Source organism: Conger conger, chromosome 2 (assembly GCF_963514075.1).
Source record: "Conger conger chromosome 2, fConCon1.1, whole genome shotgun sequence".
Classification (NCBI taxonomy): Eukaryota; Metazoa; Chordata; class Actinopteri; order Anguilliformes; family Congridae; genus Conger; species Conger conger.
This window is the reverse complement of record NC_083761.1, coordinates 17,208,788-17,224,811: the sequence shown is the minus strand read 5'-3', so window position 1 is coordinate 17,224,811 and position 16,024 is coordinate 17,208,788. Positions and strand designations below refer to the sequence as shown.

The 16,024-nt window shown below is 43.2% G+C and overlaps 1 protein-coding gene across 1 annotated transcript in view; it reads right to left on the bottom strand.

Annotated features, from left to right (window-relative positions):
* lhpp (phospholysine phosphohistidine inorganic pyrophosphate phosphatase) overlaps positions 1 to 16,022 on the bottom strand; it is a 32,730-nt gene extending 16,708 nt beyond the window's left edge. The window contains exons 1-6 of the mRNA XM_061232189.1: positions 15,879 to 16,022; positions 12,524 to 12,711; positions 11,764 to 11,917; positions 9,689 to 9,752; positions 9,293 to 9,385; positions 6,629 to 6,720 (exon numbers count right to left, since the gene is read on the bottom strand). Of these exons, the coding sequence (XP_061088173.1) occupies positions 6,629 to 6,720; positions 9,293 to 9,385; positions 9,689 to 9,752; positions 11,764 to 11,917; positions 12,524 to 12,711; positions 15,879 to 16,009 (722 nt within the window). The 5' untranslated portion in view covers positions 16,010 to 16,022. The remainder of the gene's footprint in view (positions 1 to 6,628; positions 6,721 to 9,292; positions 9,386 to 9,688; positions 9,753 to 11,763; positions 11,918 to 12,523; positions 12,712 to 15,878) is intronic.
* Positions 16,023 to 16,024: the final 2 nt, after the last annotated feature.

Here is a 16,024-nt window from a genome sequence, read left to right as displayed (position 1 = left end):
GGGACTGTACGCTGCCAGTGTGGCTGGGCCTCCCCTGTAACGATTGTAATCTTTCCGAGTCTTGCGTGTCGCATAAACACATAAATGACTGCACCCAGGCTATGCACGCAGTACGGTATATCAATCATTATAATCCCCCGCTGGTATGTGGCAGATGACCTGCAGATACGGAGAGAACCAGCAGACAACGACTGAATTGACTGAACTTAACTTTTTTTTTTTTTTTTTTTTAAACAGTACCAGACCAGTACATATGGTAATATTTAGTGAAAATTAACCTCTTTGCATTAAGCTTTTTAGGGAAAACTACCATATTGTAAATCAATAAGCCTGGCTTTTTCTCTGGCATTTAGTTCCGCATGCACACAAAGCTTTTAAACGTTAAACGTTCAAATCAAGGTCTCCGTATGTCACGGGTTCTACACTATTCAAATTGCATGAAAAACTAAACTAGGAGTAATAAAAGGAACAAAAGGGTGCGTTGCACTCTAATGTGTGCACGGCAACAACATTTCCATAAGGTTACTATGCGAATGAGTCGCTCGCGTTACACAATGAACCCCCACCCCCAGGCCAACAGGAAGCAGAGACTGTCCAAACTGGAGCTGTTCCCCTCACCTCATACAACCAGCGCAGCGAGTGGTGAGAAATGAGCTCTGTGGAAATAACCCGGAGAACAGGAGGCCCATATCCCGACTGCGCTGAAGTACATATCAAGCCGGGCGAATCTCGGAGCCACTACTTCTGCTCTCTGGCGCGACGCTGCCGTTTGAAGCCGGGGCCCAACGGGGGCCCCTGTGGGACCTGCGGGCCTGCTCAACATCTGCTCCGCTCGGAAACAGCTGCTTTCCCAAAAAATAACCCGCGTGCTTCATCATCGCCCAATGGGCTCCTGCAAGGCCTGGGCCTGAAGAGCTAAGCAGCGCTAAATCTCCCCAGGTCCCAGATATGTTTATGGGCCCGACGAGCGGAACGGCAAACAATTAACAATGTTTGGGCAAATGCTTAGGGCCTACCGAAAGGGCTGCAGTCGAATGCGTTTCTGCTGGATGACTTAGCGGGAATGAGGGATCGGAGCAGAGCAAATGAGAAGCGCTGAGGCCAGACCAACTGGGAACATGCGCACATGCGCACACACACACACACACACACACACAAACACACACACACATGCACACTCACACATGAATACGTGCACACATGCATGCTCGCGCACACAAACACACACGCTCACAAACACACACACTCACACGCGCACACACCAAAAGACACATTTTTAAATCATTAAGCACCAAACTATGAAACACAAAACTGCTTTGTTGAACAACGACGTGACATTCAGGGAAAAAAGGAATGCCTTTCTTCAGCTTTTCTCCCTGAAGGAAAGTGAACAGGAAGCTAAATGAGAATGCATGAAGAATGACTTTTCTACAGCACCACTGATACTCAGATTAAAGGAGCTAAACACAGGGTAGACTCATGAAACAAAACTGCACAAACATAAATTTCAAACTCAGAAACAGAGATAAAAAAGGACATGTGGCCAGCACCAAATAAATCCAAACGTTCATTCAGGTCTTCTTAAAGACATACAGAGACCTGACTGAATTAGTTAAGCCTGCATCAGCACATCTACAAGCGTGAGCGTGTACTGTGTGTGTGTGTGTGCGCGTATCTGTGGCCAAAGATGAGTGTACACAGCCCAATTCCCCAACAAAGCAGACCGAGCCAAATCTGATGTAGGCCAAAGATGGCCGTCATTCCACATAGCAACATTCTCTCATTCTCTCAACCCGCCAAATACTCATAAATAAAATAACCACACTACCACGCTGGAGCCGAAATACTACAACCCAAAATATATCCTAACTGCAGTGTACTGTGCTGTTTCTTGGTTTAGTAACGTCCAATAAAAGAAGCAATTACATAGCGTTCCTCTTATTTCCTCATTTCCTTTTCTCCATTTCTGCAGCTGCTTGTTTAATGAGGAGGTTAAGGTTGACGTACTTCCTCAAGAGCACCACAGCAGTGCCTCACAAAGGACTGAAACTAGCAACTCCCTGATTAGCACATACTGCGTTTCCTTTTTAGCGTTAACTCATTATCTTGTTAAATGCACTGTTGCAGGTGGCTTTGGCTAAGTGTCAGCCAAAGAACCAAACTGTAAATTGTACATGACAGCCCAGGCTGTGATGACAGAGCCTTAAAGCTGCTGGTAGCTCTCCAGGTGAGAACAGCCCAGAGCAAAGTCCAGCATTGCACGTCACAATGGAGCCCAATAAACACCAGAGAGGATAAAACAGTGACCTGTGCCAGACACACACACACAAGCATATGCACATTCACACTACATACATACTCCAAGAAAACACAGACACACAAATGCGCGCACACACACACACACACACACACACGCAGACACGCAGACACGCACAGACACGCATGCATGCACAAGCACAGATACACACAAAACAAACTCTATCAAATGTAGGGTGCGTGTCCCGCAGAGTAATGCGAATTGCAGCTGGGTGGCATTCGAGTGATTGCCGAGCACTCGGTGTTCACATGATTGTGATTTATAGTGCGAGGCTGCAGAACAAGCAACTCAGGGGTCAAACTTACAATCTGTCAGCACAGTGTGACCCACAATGGCGCACCTGCAGATATCCCTACCATGTTGTTCAACCAGCCCTCATTTATAATTTCTTACTGTTGCACAACTCATTTCTGCTGCTCTGTAGAACACAAGAGTCCAGCCAATAGCCCCTGTGTACAGATTGCTGACACCCTGTACCCTTTATGCTCTCTTTACCTTTCTGTTAGCCTCTCTCGCTTTTCCTCTCCCTCTCGCTCGCTCTCTACCTCTCATACACAAACACACACGTGTGCAAACATGCTCATTATATTGGTACTTAAATGAGTGGCCATATGTTTCTCTAATCAGCTTCACGGCAAACTGGGGCCAATTCATCTCAATTAGACTGAGAAAGCTGAGGCCACATATTATTCTAGGAGTATAACAACCTAGGATTATGGGCATGGATAATAACTCAGGATAAAACTTAACAAGCAAAAAAATAAAATAAAAAGTTGTTAGCAGTGCAGCGGACATTATCAAAGGAGATTTCTGCGCTGGCAGGAGTGTTCTATACACACTTTCCAATGAAGAGTCGTGACTTTACACAGCTAGTATTTTTACATATTATTCAGATGGCTAGATATTTTATTGAAGCAATTTAGGTGCACCACCTATCTTAAGGGTGTACAGTAGCACCCCACCCACTGGGCCAACCTGATCCAAGTACAGTTCTACGCCCCGTATCACCCTGCAGCCAGAACAAGCTGCCACTGGCGCTTTCAGCTCCAATACGACGGTACAGCAAGGTCCATCTCGTGAGTGCGGGTGTGGGTGCAGGCTTTGGTTCTAGCCCAGCACTATGACACCTATGGGCCCGCCTATTTTCAACTTATTTACCAATCATCATCTTCAATTTAATACATTATTAATTAATTAAAGATTTATAATCGACCATTTTACTGCTGGGCTAAAACAACATCCTGCAGCCATACTAGATGCAGGCTTCATGGATAAGACTGGGCACACCTACAGTGTGTAATATGGCAAGACTGAGTGCCGCCATTTTGTATTTGTACTCAAGGCCGCAAAGCAGTGTAGTGGGCAGGGAACTGGAGATCAGAGGAGGTAGATTCAAATCATTAACGGTGCAATGTCATTGTGCCCTTTTGGCAGATTGTCAGTTCTGTGGCAACCTCTGATACATAACGGTGAAGGGAAAATTCTATTTTTAAAAAAAAATTTTAGCCTGATCATTTCCAAGTTAGTTACTCAATTTAATCACTCTACTGCTTTGATATTTGACCAGATTTTGTTTACAATTAAATGCATGAAAGTTTTTAGGTGATAAATGAAAAATAAAAGGTCCTTTAGACAACTGTATGCCTAAGAACTTTCTCTTTCTTATACTTTCTCAAAACCAGGCAAAGCACTGCTAGTACTAATTCTGAGGTTGTAGCACACTCTAGTGGCACAATATTAAACATCATTAAAGCTCAGGTCACATGACAGGATCTAGGATTTCCTTGGAATCAAGATTGTCAAACTCAATTCCTTCCTCTAAGCCAGTGGTTCCCAAACTCAGTTCTGGAGTACCCCTGTGTATGCTGGTTTTCGTTTCCAACCACTGTTGCCATCTGAGAATTTTTCTTTCTTAATTTAGTGCATTTCATCTTGAGAGGGATTATTGACCTTAAACCACATTTTGCCAGAAATAGCTTTGCAATGTCGTGAAGAATAAAATGACCATGTTCATAATGTGCTTACCTTACTGCAACAATTAGATAAGAAGAGGTAGCAAATACTTGACATACAAGATAAAAATACAATTAATAGGCTCCGAATTAGGTTGTTGAACACAAGTTTAATTTCAGTTGTAATTCTTTCCTTGATCGTATCAACACAATGCAGGTTTACCTTGTTGTCGTTAGCCTTGCCTTTGAGTTCTTCATGATCTACCAAAGGGTTAGTTTTGGTGGCCAGGTGTCCATACTCACATGAATTTGAGCCTACTGATTCACCATAGTCTTTAATTTGATCCGTTAAAATAATAATTTACCACTTTCTATGCATTTCTTTCTGCAAAATGTATGCACAAGAAGAACATGGGGATTTTACTCTTCCTGGTCTGCATAGCTATTTCACAAAATGTGGTTTAAGCGGGTAAATAATCCCTCTAAACATGAAAAGCACCAAAATAAGAAAGTAACAGCTGTTACAATTCCTGGATTGCATTTGTGGTTGGAACAAAAACCAGCATACACAGGGGTACTCCAGGATGCTCTAAGCCAGCGGTTCCTAATCTTGTTCTGGGGGACCCCCTGTGTATGCTGGTTTTCATTCCAACCACAGTTGTAATTCCGACAAGCCTGCAATTTTTCTTATTTAGTTGATTTTCATGTCTAGAGGGACACAGCATACACAGGGGATCCGATCGCTGGATCAAGGTTTGGAACCACTGTTCCAAGCTTATACTCTGCTTATATTGCTAAGGTCAAATAAGGAGCATCTAATTTACCACAGGGAAATCCTCTTTGGTATTGGCAATCCCTGGTTCTGACTCGAGTGGAGACATGCTCCTATATATTGAATTAAACAGTACCGCTGATTGAATGCATTGACTTATAATCAAAGACATTTGAACAATTATGTAACCAATTATTTAACAAATTACCTGAGCAACTGAACCAGAAGACTGCTCAAAAATCTATTAGTTAGGTGTGCACAAAATTGAAATTCTGGGGCCAATATCAACAACTGGACATAGTGGCTGATACCAATACCGGTGCCTCCCTGTCTTACATGATTAGACAAATGCAAACTGCAACCAGTTTTCTCATTCATAAAAAAAAAAACTTAGGCAACTTTTTGATGCATTTTAAGCAGGGACAGCTCAGATTCACAGTGAATATCTCTGAGCGAGTGGGCGAGCGACTCCACGTTGTTGAATGCAGCAGGAAGCGATATTAATCTTAACTAGGGACACCAGTCGTGCGTTCAAGATGGCAAACGTTAGCTAACATATTAACACTTTTTTCTGTTTTCCACGAACGTAAGCAAATGTTAGCTAATAATTTGAAAAGGTAGTGCGCAGGAAACAAAAATGGCTGCTGACGGGGAAAACGTAGAGAGAACATCAGTTGACAGTTATTTGGCTGTTATAATACACTTTAATCAGTGTAATATGCGTTCTTATCTTAAATAAATCACAGGTAACTTACCTGGTAAGAAACAAATCAGCTAGCTGTCATTGTTAGACGTAAGTCGCATCCGTTTTATATTAAAAAGGCGTTGGTGGTGAACTAAATGGAATGTTCATTTAAAATAGTTGAACAGCAACTGTTTGGGTGCGATCATTTTCAAAGAAGAACAAAAAAACTGCGATACCGTGGATGTGAAGTGGTGTTCGTGTTCCAGGTAGGTAGCTAGCAAGTATGATGTTAATAGTCAACATCACATTGTACATTTCTTTGGTGAGTTCAAAGCAGCCAAAAAAAGTTCACTAATTCACGTGCTAGCTAACTAGTTTCTATATTAGCGTACAGCTCAATGACTTGTTACAAGTAGCTAACATTTAATAGTGTGCTGAAAGTTACCAATGGCTAACTAGCTACATAGTCCATTTAATAATAAACTAGCCAGCTTAGTTGGCTGTTGATAGCCTGCATCGTTTTGAACTGTGTGTCTATCACACTCAGAAATTCTAATGTGTTATCTGAATTGTTTTGCTGGCGAAGTAATGAGATGTATCGAAAAACTAATGCATAATTGTTTTGTGCATCATGTGGCGGTTCGCTATCGACTTGCCACTCTCTGGTAACTACGGTGAGAGAACCTCGAAAATGTGTTACATCTCAGCGAAACTATGTGAATGGATAGATAGTACTATGGCAAGATACTCTGGGTCAGAGGAAAAATACTGTAATTTCATCTTTGGGTGAACTGCCCCAAGGAGTATATGAAACAGGCGGAATTCTGACTGGGATAGTACAGTATTAATCCGAGACGTATACACATACACACACACACACACACACACACACACAGACTGACCTGTACTTTCCAGTCCTCACTTGAAGCCCTCTCATTCCGCAGTTCTGGGCTCCTCCTACATCATTGATCAGATCATCTCCAATCATCAGTGCCTGTGAGGGGGGCGAGAGATGGTCAAGTGCAGGGTCAAACCGAGCTGAAGTAAGGCTGCCAATGCGCATGTACTGGTTCTGACATGTTCCCTGCTTTAACATACCAACATGCTTCATACCAGCCAATCCACTAATCCTCCTGATACTGTGGTGGAGAACAGCACAGTTTAAGCAGCTGATACTGTGGTGGAGAACAGCACAGTTTGAGCAGCTGATACTGTGGTGGAGAACAGCACAGTTTGTGCAGCTGATACTGTGGTGGAGAACAGCACAGTTTGTGCAGCTGATGAAGGCACCGTTCTGCTTCCAGTGCTCCTTCCCTGAATCCCACCAGTTTCAATCCATGCTCCAAATTGCACTATGGATGCCCGAACTGGAAGTGTCGAAGAAAAGTCACTTTAAGTGACTCATCTGCATACTCATTAATAGTTAATTACATCTACTGTATTTGCAAATTATTGATTTCATTCTATGGGGTAGAGATCCAGAATAAGGCAATTCATTGAAAAGAAAACATTTATTTTCATTTCTCATTTAGAAGAAAAAAACTAAACGGATATCAGTGAAAAACAATTGCTAAAAAAATCACTCTCTATTACAGGAAGGACTTTTTTGTTTTGTTTTACGGATTGCATTATTGTGGAGCATTACCTCATGAGTTTAACACAAGACCTTTAGCCAATTGAGAGCCAGTGTCCGGTGATGCCGATGCAGCAGTGCTGGAAGAAAATTGTCTTACAGGGAATTTGGCAGGTCGCGTGCACAAATAACATAAATCTCTCTCACCAACTCACAGACGAATTTAAGAGCAGTTCAAGTACACATTTCGAACCACTCACATAAAGCCCTAAATGTTTTAGTGCCAATATGTGTGACACGATAACCCTCTTCACCTTGGTGGAAATAATCCACAGCAATGTCCTATGGCAGGTAGAGAAATATGGGACTATTACAGAGAGGGAGAGAGAGAGAAAGAGAGAGAAATTAAAGAGTGAGAGTGTGTGTGTGTATGTGTGTGAGAGAGAGAGAGAAGCTGCCCCGCCCCTCTGTAAAAGAAGTTGACCTTTGGGAATTTTTTTGCAGCAGTGAAGATTAAGCACTTGCGCGGCGGTTGTGCGTTTTGATTTGGCCAGACAGGCGAGCGTGGACCTGGGGGTGCTGGGCTCCACATGGGTAGTGATGCCTGCAGAAGCCATCTTGCGGCTGAGGCATATGGAGGCGGCGGTGGGTCCCCGGGGACTGCCCTGATTTACTATCAGTGAAGGGCACTAATCACTGAAGGAGGGGCAATTATTCCCCAATCACTTCCCATTCAGGGGCGGGGCGGGGAGGGGGCCTGTTTGGAAGATGAAGGTCAGGGGTGGCCTTGTCCTGTAGAATAAGTTAGCAAAATGGCAACTCCCCTCCCCTCCCCAAATAAACCAGCCAGAGGAGAGGGCAGAGACCAGTTTTAACACTTAACTCTGCACTGACCACAGGCCTTTGAGAAGCACATTATGAATTATATGTAGTTCATCATAAAACTACTCGCCAAACAAACCAACAATTCTTAATTAAAAAAATATTTATAAAAAATATATAAATAAATGTCTCCGGAAGATCAAGCCTTCAAGTATTTAAAAAAGCAACAAAAAAAGTCCCCACCCCTAACTCCCATGCCAATTCCATAACCATAATGCCCATTACGAATCAGTACCCCTGACATTAAAACCACATCATAAACCTGTAACCCTACCCCCATCACAAATATGCACCCCTAATCCTAATCCCCATCCCAAATCTACAATCCTTGACCCTAACCCCCATCTTAAACCTGTAACCCTGACACCAAATCAGTAACACTAACCCCTGCATGCAGGACTATGAGCAGAAGGATGATGGCCATTGGAGGTGACTCTTTAGCCAGGTCTGGGTAGGGCCTCTCTGCCAGCCACACGTTACATCAGTAATCGATTATTCGGGGGGTCCGCTGAGGGAAGGCTGGAATGGAACACGACGCCCGAGGGGCCCCTGGGAGCGGCCCTCTGCCCTGTGCTCGGAGCGGGGCCTTGTTCAATGGAAGGGACAATTAGGGGCGGAATGAGAGCCTCTCGTGGGGGGAAACGGCTGATGAGGGCTTTATTGATTAGTGCTGGCTCGTCGCTCCAACGCCCGCTAAAGCAATTACGCCACCGTCACCGCTGCTGGCTGCTCGGGGCCTTCTGCGTGGAGCGCTATGGAAAACACCTCGGCAATGGAACGACTGCAATTGCGCCCACTTACATCAACCCAACGCCTGCGTAGCATTTTAACGCATGATGTCAAACCGCATATTCTGATGTAAAAACACATCCTGCGGTCCAGTGCATGCATAAAATCACTTATATGAAAGTGCTGTTAATGGATATGCTTGTTGGATATTTGTTACATATTGTAGTATTACTACCCGCAAGTGTAATTATCTTTATGTGAAGAAAATATTTGGACCCATTTGTGGAACTGTGTCAGAAAAGAGCAATGTTTGAATGAATGGTGTAAATGAGGTTAAGACCACATGCTGTAGTGTGTTTTCAGTGAGCTCTGCAGACCTCACCTCTTGTGGCTGGATGCCCATGTCAGTCAGAGCACTCTGGAAGAACATCGGGGCTGGCTTCCCCACCACTTCCGCCTCCACGTCACAGGCGTACTGAAAAACGCACACACAAGTGCACACATACAGATTAAAAACCACATAAACACACATACATAAACAAACACAAACACATGCATACGCACGCATGCAAACACACACACACACACACAAGCACACATACAGATTAAAAACCACATAAACACACATGCATAAACAAACACAAACACACATAATCACACATGCATATACAGACAAACAAGTGGCACGCACGAACACACCAACACACAGACGAGGTGCCTATTCCTGGCTGCTGCCTCAGTCCAGTGAAGCTGAAGCTGAAGAAGCAGCAGAATGTACCTCCAGAGCCTTCATGTACACCCCGACATCCAGCTTCAGTCCATCGGTCTCTTTGTAGTAGCGCCTGGAGAAAAGAGACAAACAAGGACAGTCAGGTCCAGCTGGAGGTAAATGTGTGCAAAACCAATAGCTGCTGTTTAGCACAATCAGATAACATGCTTGGGGGCAACAACTGATTACCTTGTTGTGTAAAAGTGATAAGGGTGAATTTATGTACAGGCATTCCCAATAGTTCACAGATAGATGGCTGGGCAAGAATTATAATCCATATGAATTATCATTGCAATTAGATTCATATTCCTGAAAATAGTCTGAAATAGAAATAATGCAGATCTACAATTAATCATTGAAATTGTAGATCTGAACTGAAATGTCACATGATCATGAACAAAAATGATCAATTATTTTTCTGTAAATATACCCCCATTTTGTATCCATTTTGGAATGGCTGCCAATTGTGCCCATGCCTGTTGCTGCAACCCTCAGGGCATACAAGTATGTGCTCTCCTCCAAAAGTCAAAGTCAAACCTGCCGTGTCCTTTCACACTTCAGTCCACCAGTGAAGCTAACGCAGACATTACGGAGGAGGTTATAGCTGAAGGGTGACACATGGATGTCCAACCGAGGAGAACCCCTGCCTCCCTGGTGTTGCAACGGCATCCTATGGGGCCGCTGGCCACAGTAAGCAAAGCATAGCCTATATTTGATACCAGACCACACTCTAGAAGTTAGAACAGTGTCATAACAGGATGACCTACACTGCAACCTGTTTATTTGATCTTGGGAGCCATTAAATATTTGAAGATTAATCCATTTTGAAATCCTACTACTATACTTCTAAGGCATCTAATTCTGGATAGGGAAAAATCTATTAATTTTACAGTTCCCCTGAATTGAAGAGGAGGGTAAACTGAAAGCCAAGATGCGGGGTACACACGTGTGACCACGTGAATATACGCCTGTGGGACAGTCGTTCCATTACCATTTTAAACACCCATTAAAACAATACGGACGTGACCCTCCCTGCATGACATCTCAATGTCACAGACCCCTATGGCCCTGAGTGAGCGCACAGGCTCCCTCTGACTTCCCCGCCGTATCTTATTGGGTCGGATATCTCCCTCTAGGAGAAGGCCTTTGGAGGCTGGGGGGGAGGCGGTGTCTCTCTCATTTAATGGTTCATCTGTCGTCGCCGTTCTCCGTCGCTCAGTGGTGGCCCGCTCCCCTACGCCTGACCTGACCTCCGCAGGAAGAGCCATTAACCCCCCTCCATGAGAGGTAAACAGCCTCATTCTCACACCATAATATGACGGAGGACATTAAGCAGCATCCTCCCCTGCCCTGTCTCAACCTCCTGTTGAATTTAAATCAAGCCACTGTCTGCATGCTGCTTCTCCACCAATGAAAGAGTGAAAGACTGACAAACTTCATGTCTGGCCTATGAAACTGTGGCTGTTCATGACTGAAGGCATGTTGGACCTGAGAAATCTCCCAACTGCAAAATATTCAGCTTCCAGAAAGAGTCGTTCAGATCACTTTGCCAAAGAACCAAGGTCTCAAGTACTGGGGAATCAATGAATATCTATAACCTCAAAAGAATGTTTCTAGAACCACTTGGTATGGTGGTCTAGCCAAGAAACAAAACAAGGTACTTTTAACATAACCATTGCAAAGGAGCATTCCTACACTTTCATTCACATAATTTTTGGAAAGACCCTGAAGGACACATGCAAGGTACAGGCAGGAAATGTGTAGCCTGAATTATCTCTCTCATATATTTAAATGTTGAGTATTAATTTAAATTAAATGATTCTGAAAGATCTGTGAAATTCAGTCATGATAATCTAGCAAAATCGGAAACTATTTCACTCCCAGAAAAGTACACCTTCCTGTACACTACCTTGTCTCAGTGTGAACATCGGTTGCATTGTTGCATTAAAAAATATATGGCGCTTTTCTTAAACATTTCCCCAAGCTACCCTGATGAAATATGGCTGTGAAAGACAAGGCACAGTTAAGAGTACTTAATGTCAACCTGAATACATCTTTGCAGCCTTCCAGTAGCTCAGACCTACCCTCTGCCCAGAGAAAAAAGCACCGGCTTCTCCAGCTGAATGAGTACCCGGAAGGCATCATTCAGGTTCTGATAGGAAAACTTGTCTGCTGCATCTCCAATGACCACACAGTTTGGGTCCGTTTTATCAATATCCTCAAACTCAGGCAACACATCTGCAGGGAAGACATTGTACAGTGCATGGTAATTGGCACCTTCAAATGACCAGACCCCATCACCCATTGTAACAGAATGAATGAATTTAATAAACCAATGAATTATGAGTTATAATTAATTAATCCAAATTCAGTAATATCAAAGACTGTCAATACCAGAATGTTATGCAGCAAAGTAATAGAAAACAATGAATGGAATTAGAATGCATGAACACAAAAACGAGGTTTCAAGGGGTAATAAAAAAGCAATGCAAAACATTGTGATGAAAAGAAACAACCCAAGCATCATCTCATACTAAGTACACTGCAGTAGACTTCTTTTCCTTCAGCTGAAACTTTGTTACTTGCCTCTTTGGCCTTCTCCATTACCTCAATTCTCTAAAGGCTAAGGTAAAAGAGAAAGATAAAGCCCACGATTCGGTTAACATTTAGCCTTAGCTTTGGCCTACCTATAAATGCAAATGCTTTGTATAATTAATCAAACACCACTTGCAAAACTATGTTTATAAGGAAAAAGTAATGCTGGCATTCATTTTGAAGTTGAGGAAAACATTGATTGAACCTGAGGAAAAGCAGCTATTAAGCAGGCCGACCTGACCGTCATACCGTCGTACACAAGCAGGTGAGGCCGAAGGTTTCTCTCCTTAAGGATGGCCAGGGCCGCGGGCGCAGGCGAAAACACCTCGCTGACCGAAATATCGAAGCCCATCCTCTTCAGCTTGGCCACAAACTTCTCCCGCGTGGCCTGGGTCTCATTTGTGCAGAACCGAAGCTGCAGGTCCGAAGCCTTGATCCTTGGGGAGAGCACATGGCACAACTGTATCTGTCACAGACCATTTCAAGTGGCCATATTAGCTAATCGTACCATAACCTCTTACCATTTCAGTGAATGGATGTGTAATTTTAATTGGAACTACTGTGTAATGGCAACAGATTTATTATTTTCTCTATTATTACAATATTTATAACATAACTGCAGGTTTGGATATGCATTTTAGTTTTATCTGATCTGTACCATCCAGTACATTTCTCCATTTTCTGTAGTAAGGAAAGGGGTCATTATACCTCAGTGCTCACTGTCTGAGGTGGGCTTCTGTATATTTTCTTTGTTGTGGCCTTACGTGTGATTACAAATGAGGTTATTCTTAAGGTGAGGTCTGAAATATACAAATGCTTTGACTTAAAGCATATGCATGCTTTCATTAAAAATGAGGAACCCATAGTATAAAGTGCACACAAGCCTAATGCTCTGAAAAATCTAAATGTTATGGGAAGCATACAATAGGTGTTTATGGACCAAATTGAGATGGATCCCACACAACTGTTTCACATCCAGCCTCCTCTGCCCATTCCACCAACGACTCTCTCACTCAGCCACAGTCATGATGACTTCCTTTCCCACTATTTATATTTCCTAATTGTAATGAGTATGAATGATCAATTAGAGCCAGTGCTTAATTGCCCTTCATAAAGACAGCTCTCCTGGTTTAAATGAGACCATTTAAATAATGTAACGAATAGCTCTCGCCTTTACACTACAAATACATCTTCATTGTTTGGAGCAGTGGACGTGATAGTCCCTCGTAATTTAATGGGGCAATTGAGTGAAGAAGTGCAGGTGGTGTCGGGGGAGTAATTATTGTTAATGAATTATGATGTGACCTTCTCAGAACAATGAGCAATCAGTGCTGCGATTGAGTGACAGCAGGTCGCATCTGCCACAGCAAACTGAAGACCTCTCCATTGGTAAAGACTGCTGAACTTTGCACCGGCACTCTGCAGCCACCGCTGCTGTTACGGCTGCCAAAATGTTATCCTCTTTTTCAAGGACCAATGACTTTCTTTTCATTCGTTTTTACTTACCGTTTGATGTAAACCGCTGTGCTGGAGTAAAGAAACTCAGATGCTACACTTTATCTTTGCCTTTGAAAACAAAGGGCAACGGCCTATATGAAATAGTGGTTTCTGAATATCTGAATTTTCAGAAGAAAATCTGCTTCTGTGATGGTGAAATCCCATTTAAATACTGCAAAAAAACTAAAGAGCATGTGACTTCAGAAGCTAGATGAGTTGCTTTAAAGGGAATGGTTTTCTAAACCATAGGAAAAAGTACAGTTATAACATTAACCGAACATCCTAGTAAGGACCATCTACATGGTTTGTGCTGTAACTTTCCAACCATGCCCTTTTCCTGGACTACATTCTCAAACCTTTTTTTATGTTTGGATGAAGAGTTTACAGTACATGGGCAATGCTACACCTCGATGTGTAAAATTTGGCCATTTTTTAATTCCTCCAATGCTGGGTAGGACAGCACATGTCCCGGCCAAATGATCAGGAGAAGCTAGACAAATAGTGCAGCAGTCAGGCACATATCACAATCACAAGCAAGCATGGTTTTTCAAAATGAGCCCTTCTTCCTCACGTTGTAACCACGGAGACGGTGGACGCAGACGGCAGCAGAGTCCCTTCCTTCCTCTTTCAGGGGAGGACTTTATCTCAGGGCTAGCCAGGATCAGACGGTTTTGAACCGACCTTTACCTTGCAGTGATGGGACAGCCGCCTTGAGTGACAGTGTCCCTCGCCGTAATGACCCTGCGTCCGATGAGCCGGGCCCCTTAACAAATCACCCCACAACTTCACACATCTGCTGCCCGTCAGCATCTGCCAGGCGCACTCACCCGCACATAATGGAAAACTCTCATTACTGCTCCGGAACAGGTAGGGTGTTACGTCAATTACATGGGCACCACCAACTGACCTTGCGGAGGCCTAAAAATCACTGTTAAAAAAAACAATGCTGGGAGGGGACTAGCGGGACATTCACAGCATAGTCAAGAATAAGCTTAGTACTGCAAACCACACAGGCCAGGAAGCAACCATCATCATGTTTGTTACTGAAACCATGGCAGGATTTTTTTTTTTCCTTAAATGGTCCAGGAGAAAACACAAACATATCACCCTCAAAGTGTAAAAGTGTGGGTGATTTTGTTTTAAGATGTAATTGCATCCCTGAGCTCACATAAAAGTCATACTTGTCTTCAACTGACCTTAGGGAGAACAAAAGAAGCATGATTGCCACTGGATAGAAAAATGACCTAATAACATGCTTCCTGTCATATTTTACAAGCTGGGGTGTTATGATTGCATTAGAGTACTGGAACTGGGTCAGGGAAAGAACATCTTTCCCTAAAGGTCTTGCTATGACGCTCTCTGATAATCATGCCACCAGAGAACAGGGCTACGTTCACTGAGACACAAGCACAGCACAGCCACTAATTTCCTCTCAGGACGTTATATTGAAGTTAAACAGGAGGCCAATGGCAGCACCTAGCTATTGATCCTGCTAACAACATGCAAACGTTTGTAGATGCCCCACAAAATACTATTAAAAGCGACCTAGAGGTCTTCCGTTTTCTGTGCCATGAAAGAGGGCAGAAATGATCTTGATTTAATAATACTGCATAACCACTCAAATGCATGTTCGGGTTCGGGCCACATAGGCTAGGTACGCCCACAACATCCCATTCACTTCTATCAGTTTCATTTTACAGACTAGGCTACCTACAACTACCATTGCTTTCATACTGTAGTCATAGCTTACAGTATGGCTACAGTCAAACTCTGAACGACGAAAAAAAGCTATAAAATATATTTAAAATAAACATGCAGCACCATGCAAAACATGAAAATGAAGGAAATTACAGCTAGCCGTCAACTTGGTTTAGTGGAGCTGACATTTTCCATGAACGCATATGGATATCTACTGACGCAGTGTTCTATCAAACACCAGATATAGTTAGTTATGCGTCGCAAAATAGAATAACGTAAGATACATTCCTCTCAGCAAAAACTTTCTCTTTGCTACTTGGTGAAATTAACACAACTATCGCAGAACTGCAAATGAGCTAGCCAACACGTCGCTACTTAGCCAAAGCTGCTACATCGAATAATATCTCACCTTTTAACTGCTTCTACAGAGCCAGGAATAGGAACACCACCTCCTTCTCCGCTGTCATACAAAACACCGCACATATCTAACACAACCCCTTTCAGACTTTTGATACACTCTTTCCAATCTCTTTCGGCCATGACTACACACGCTAA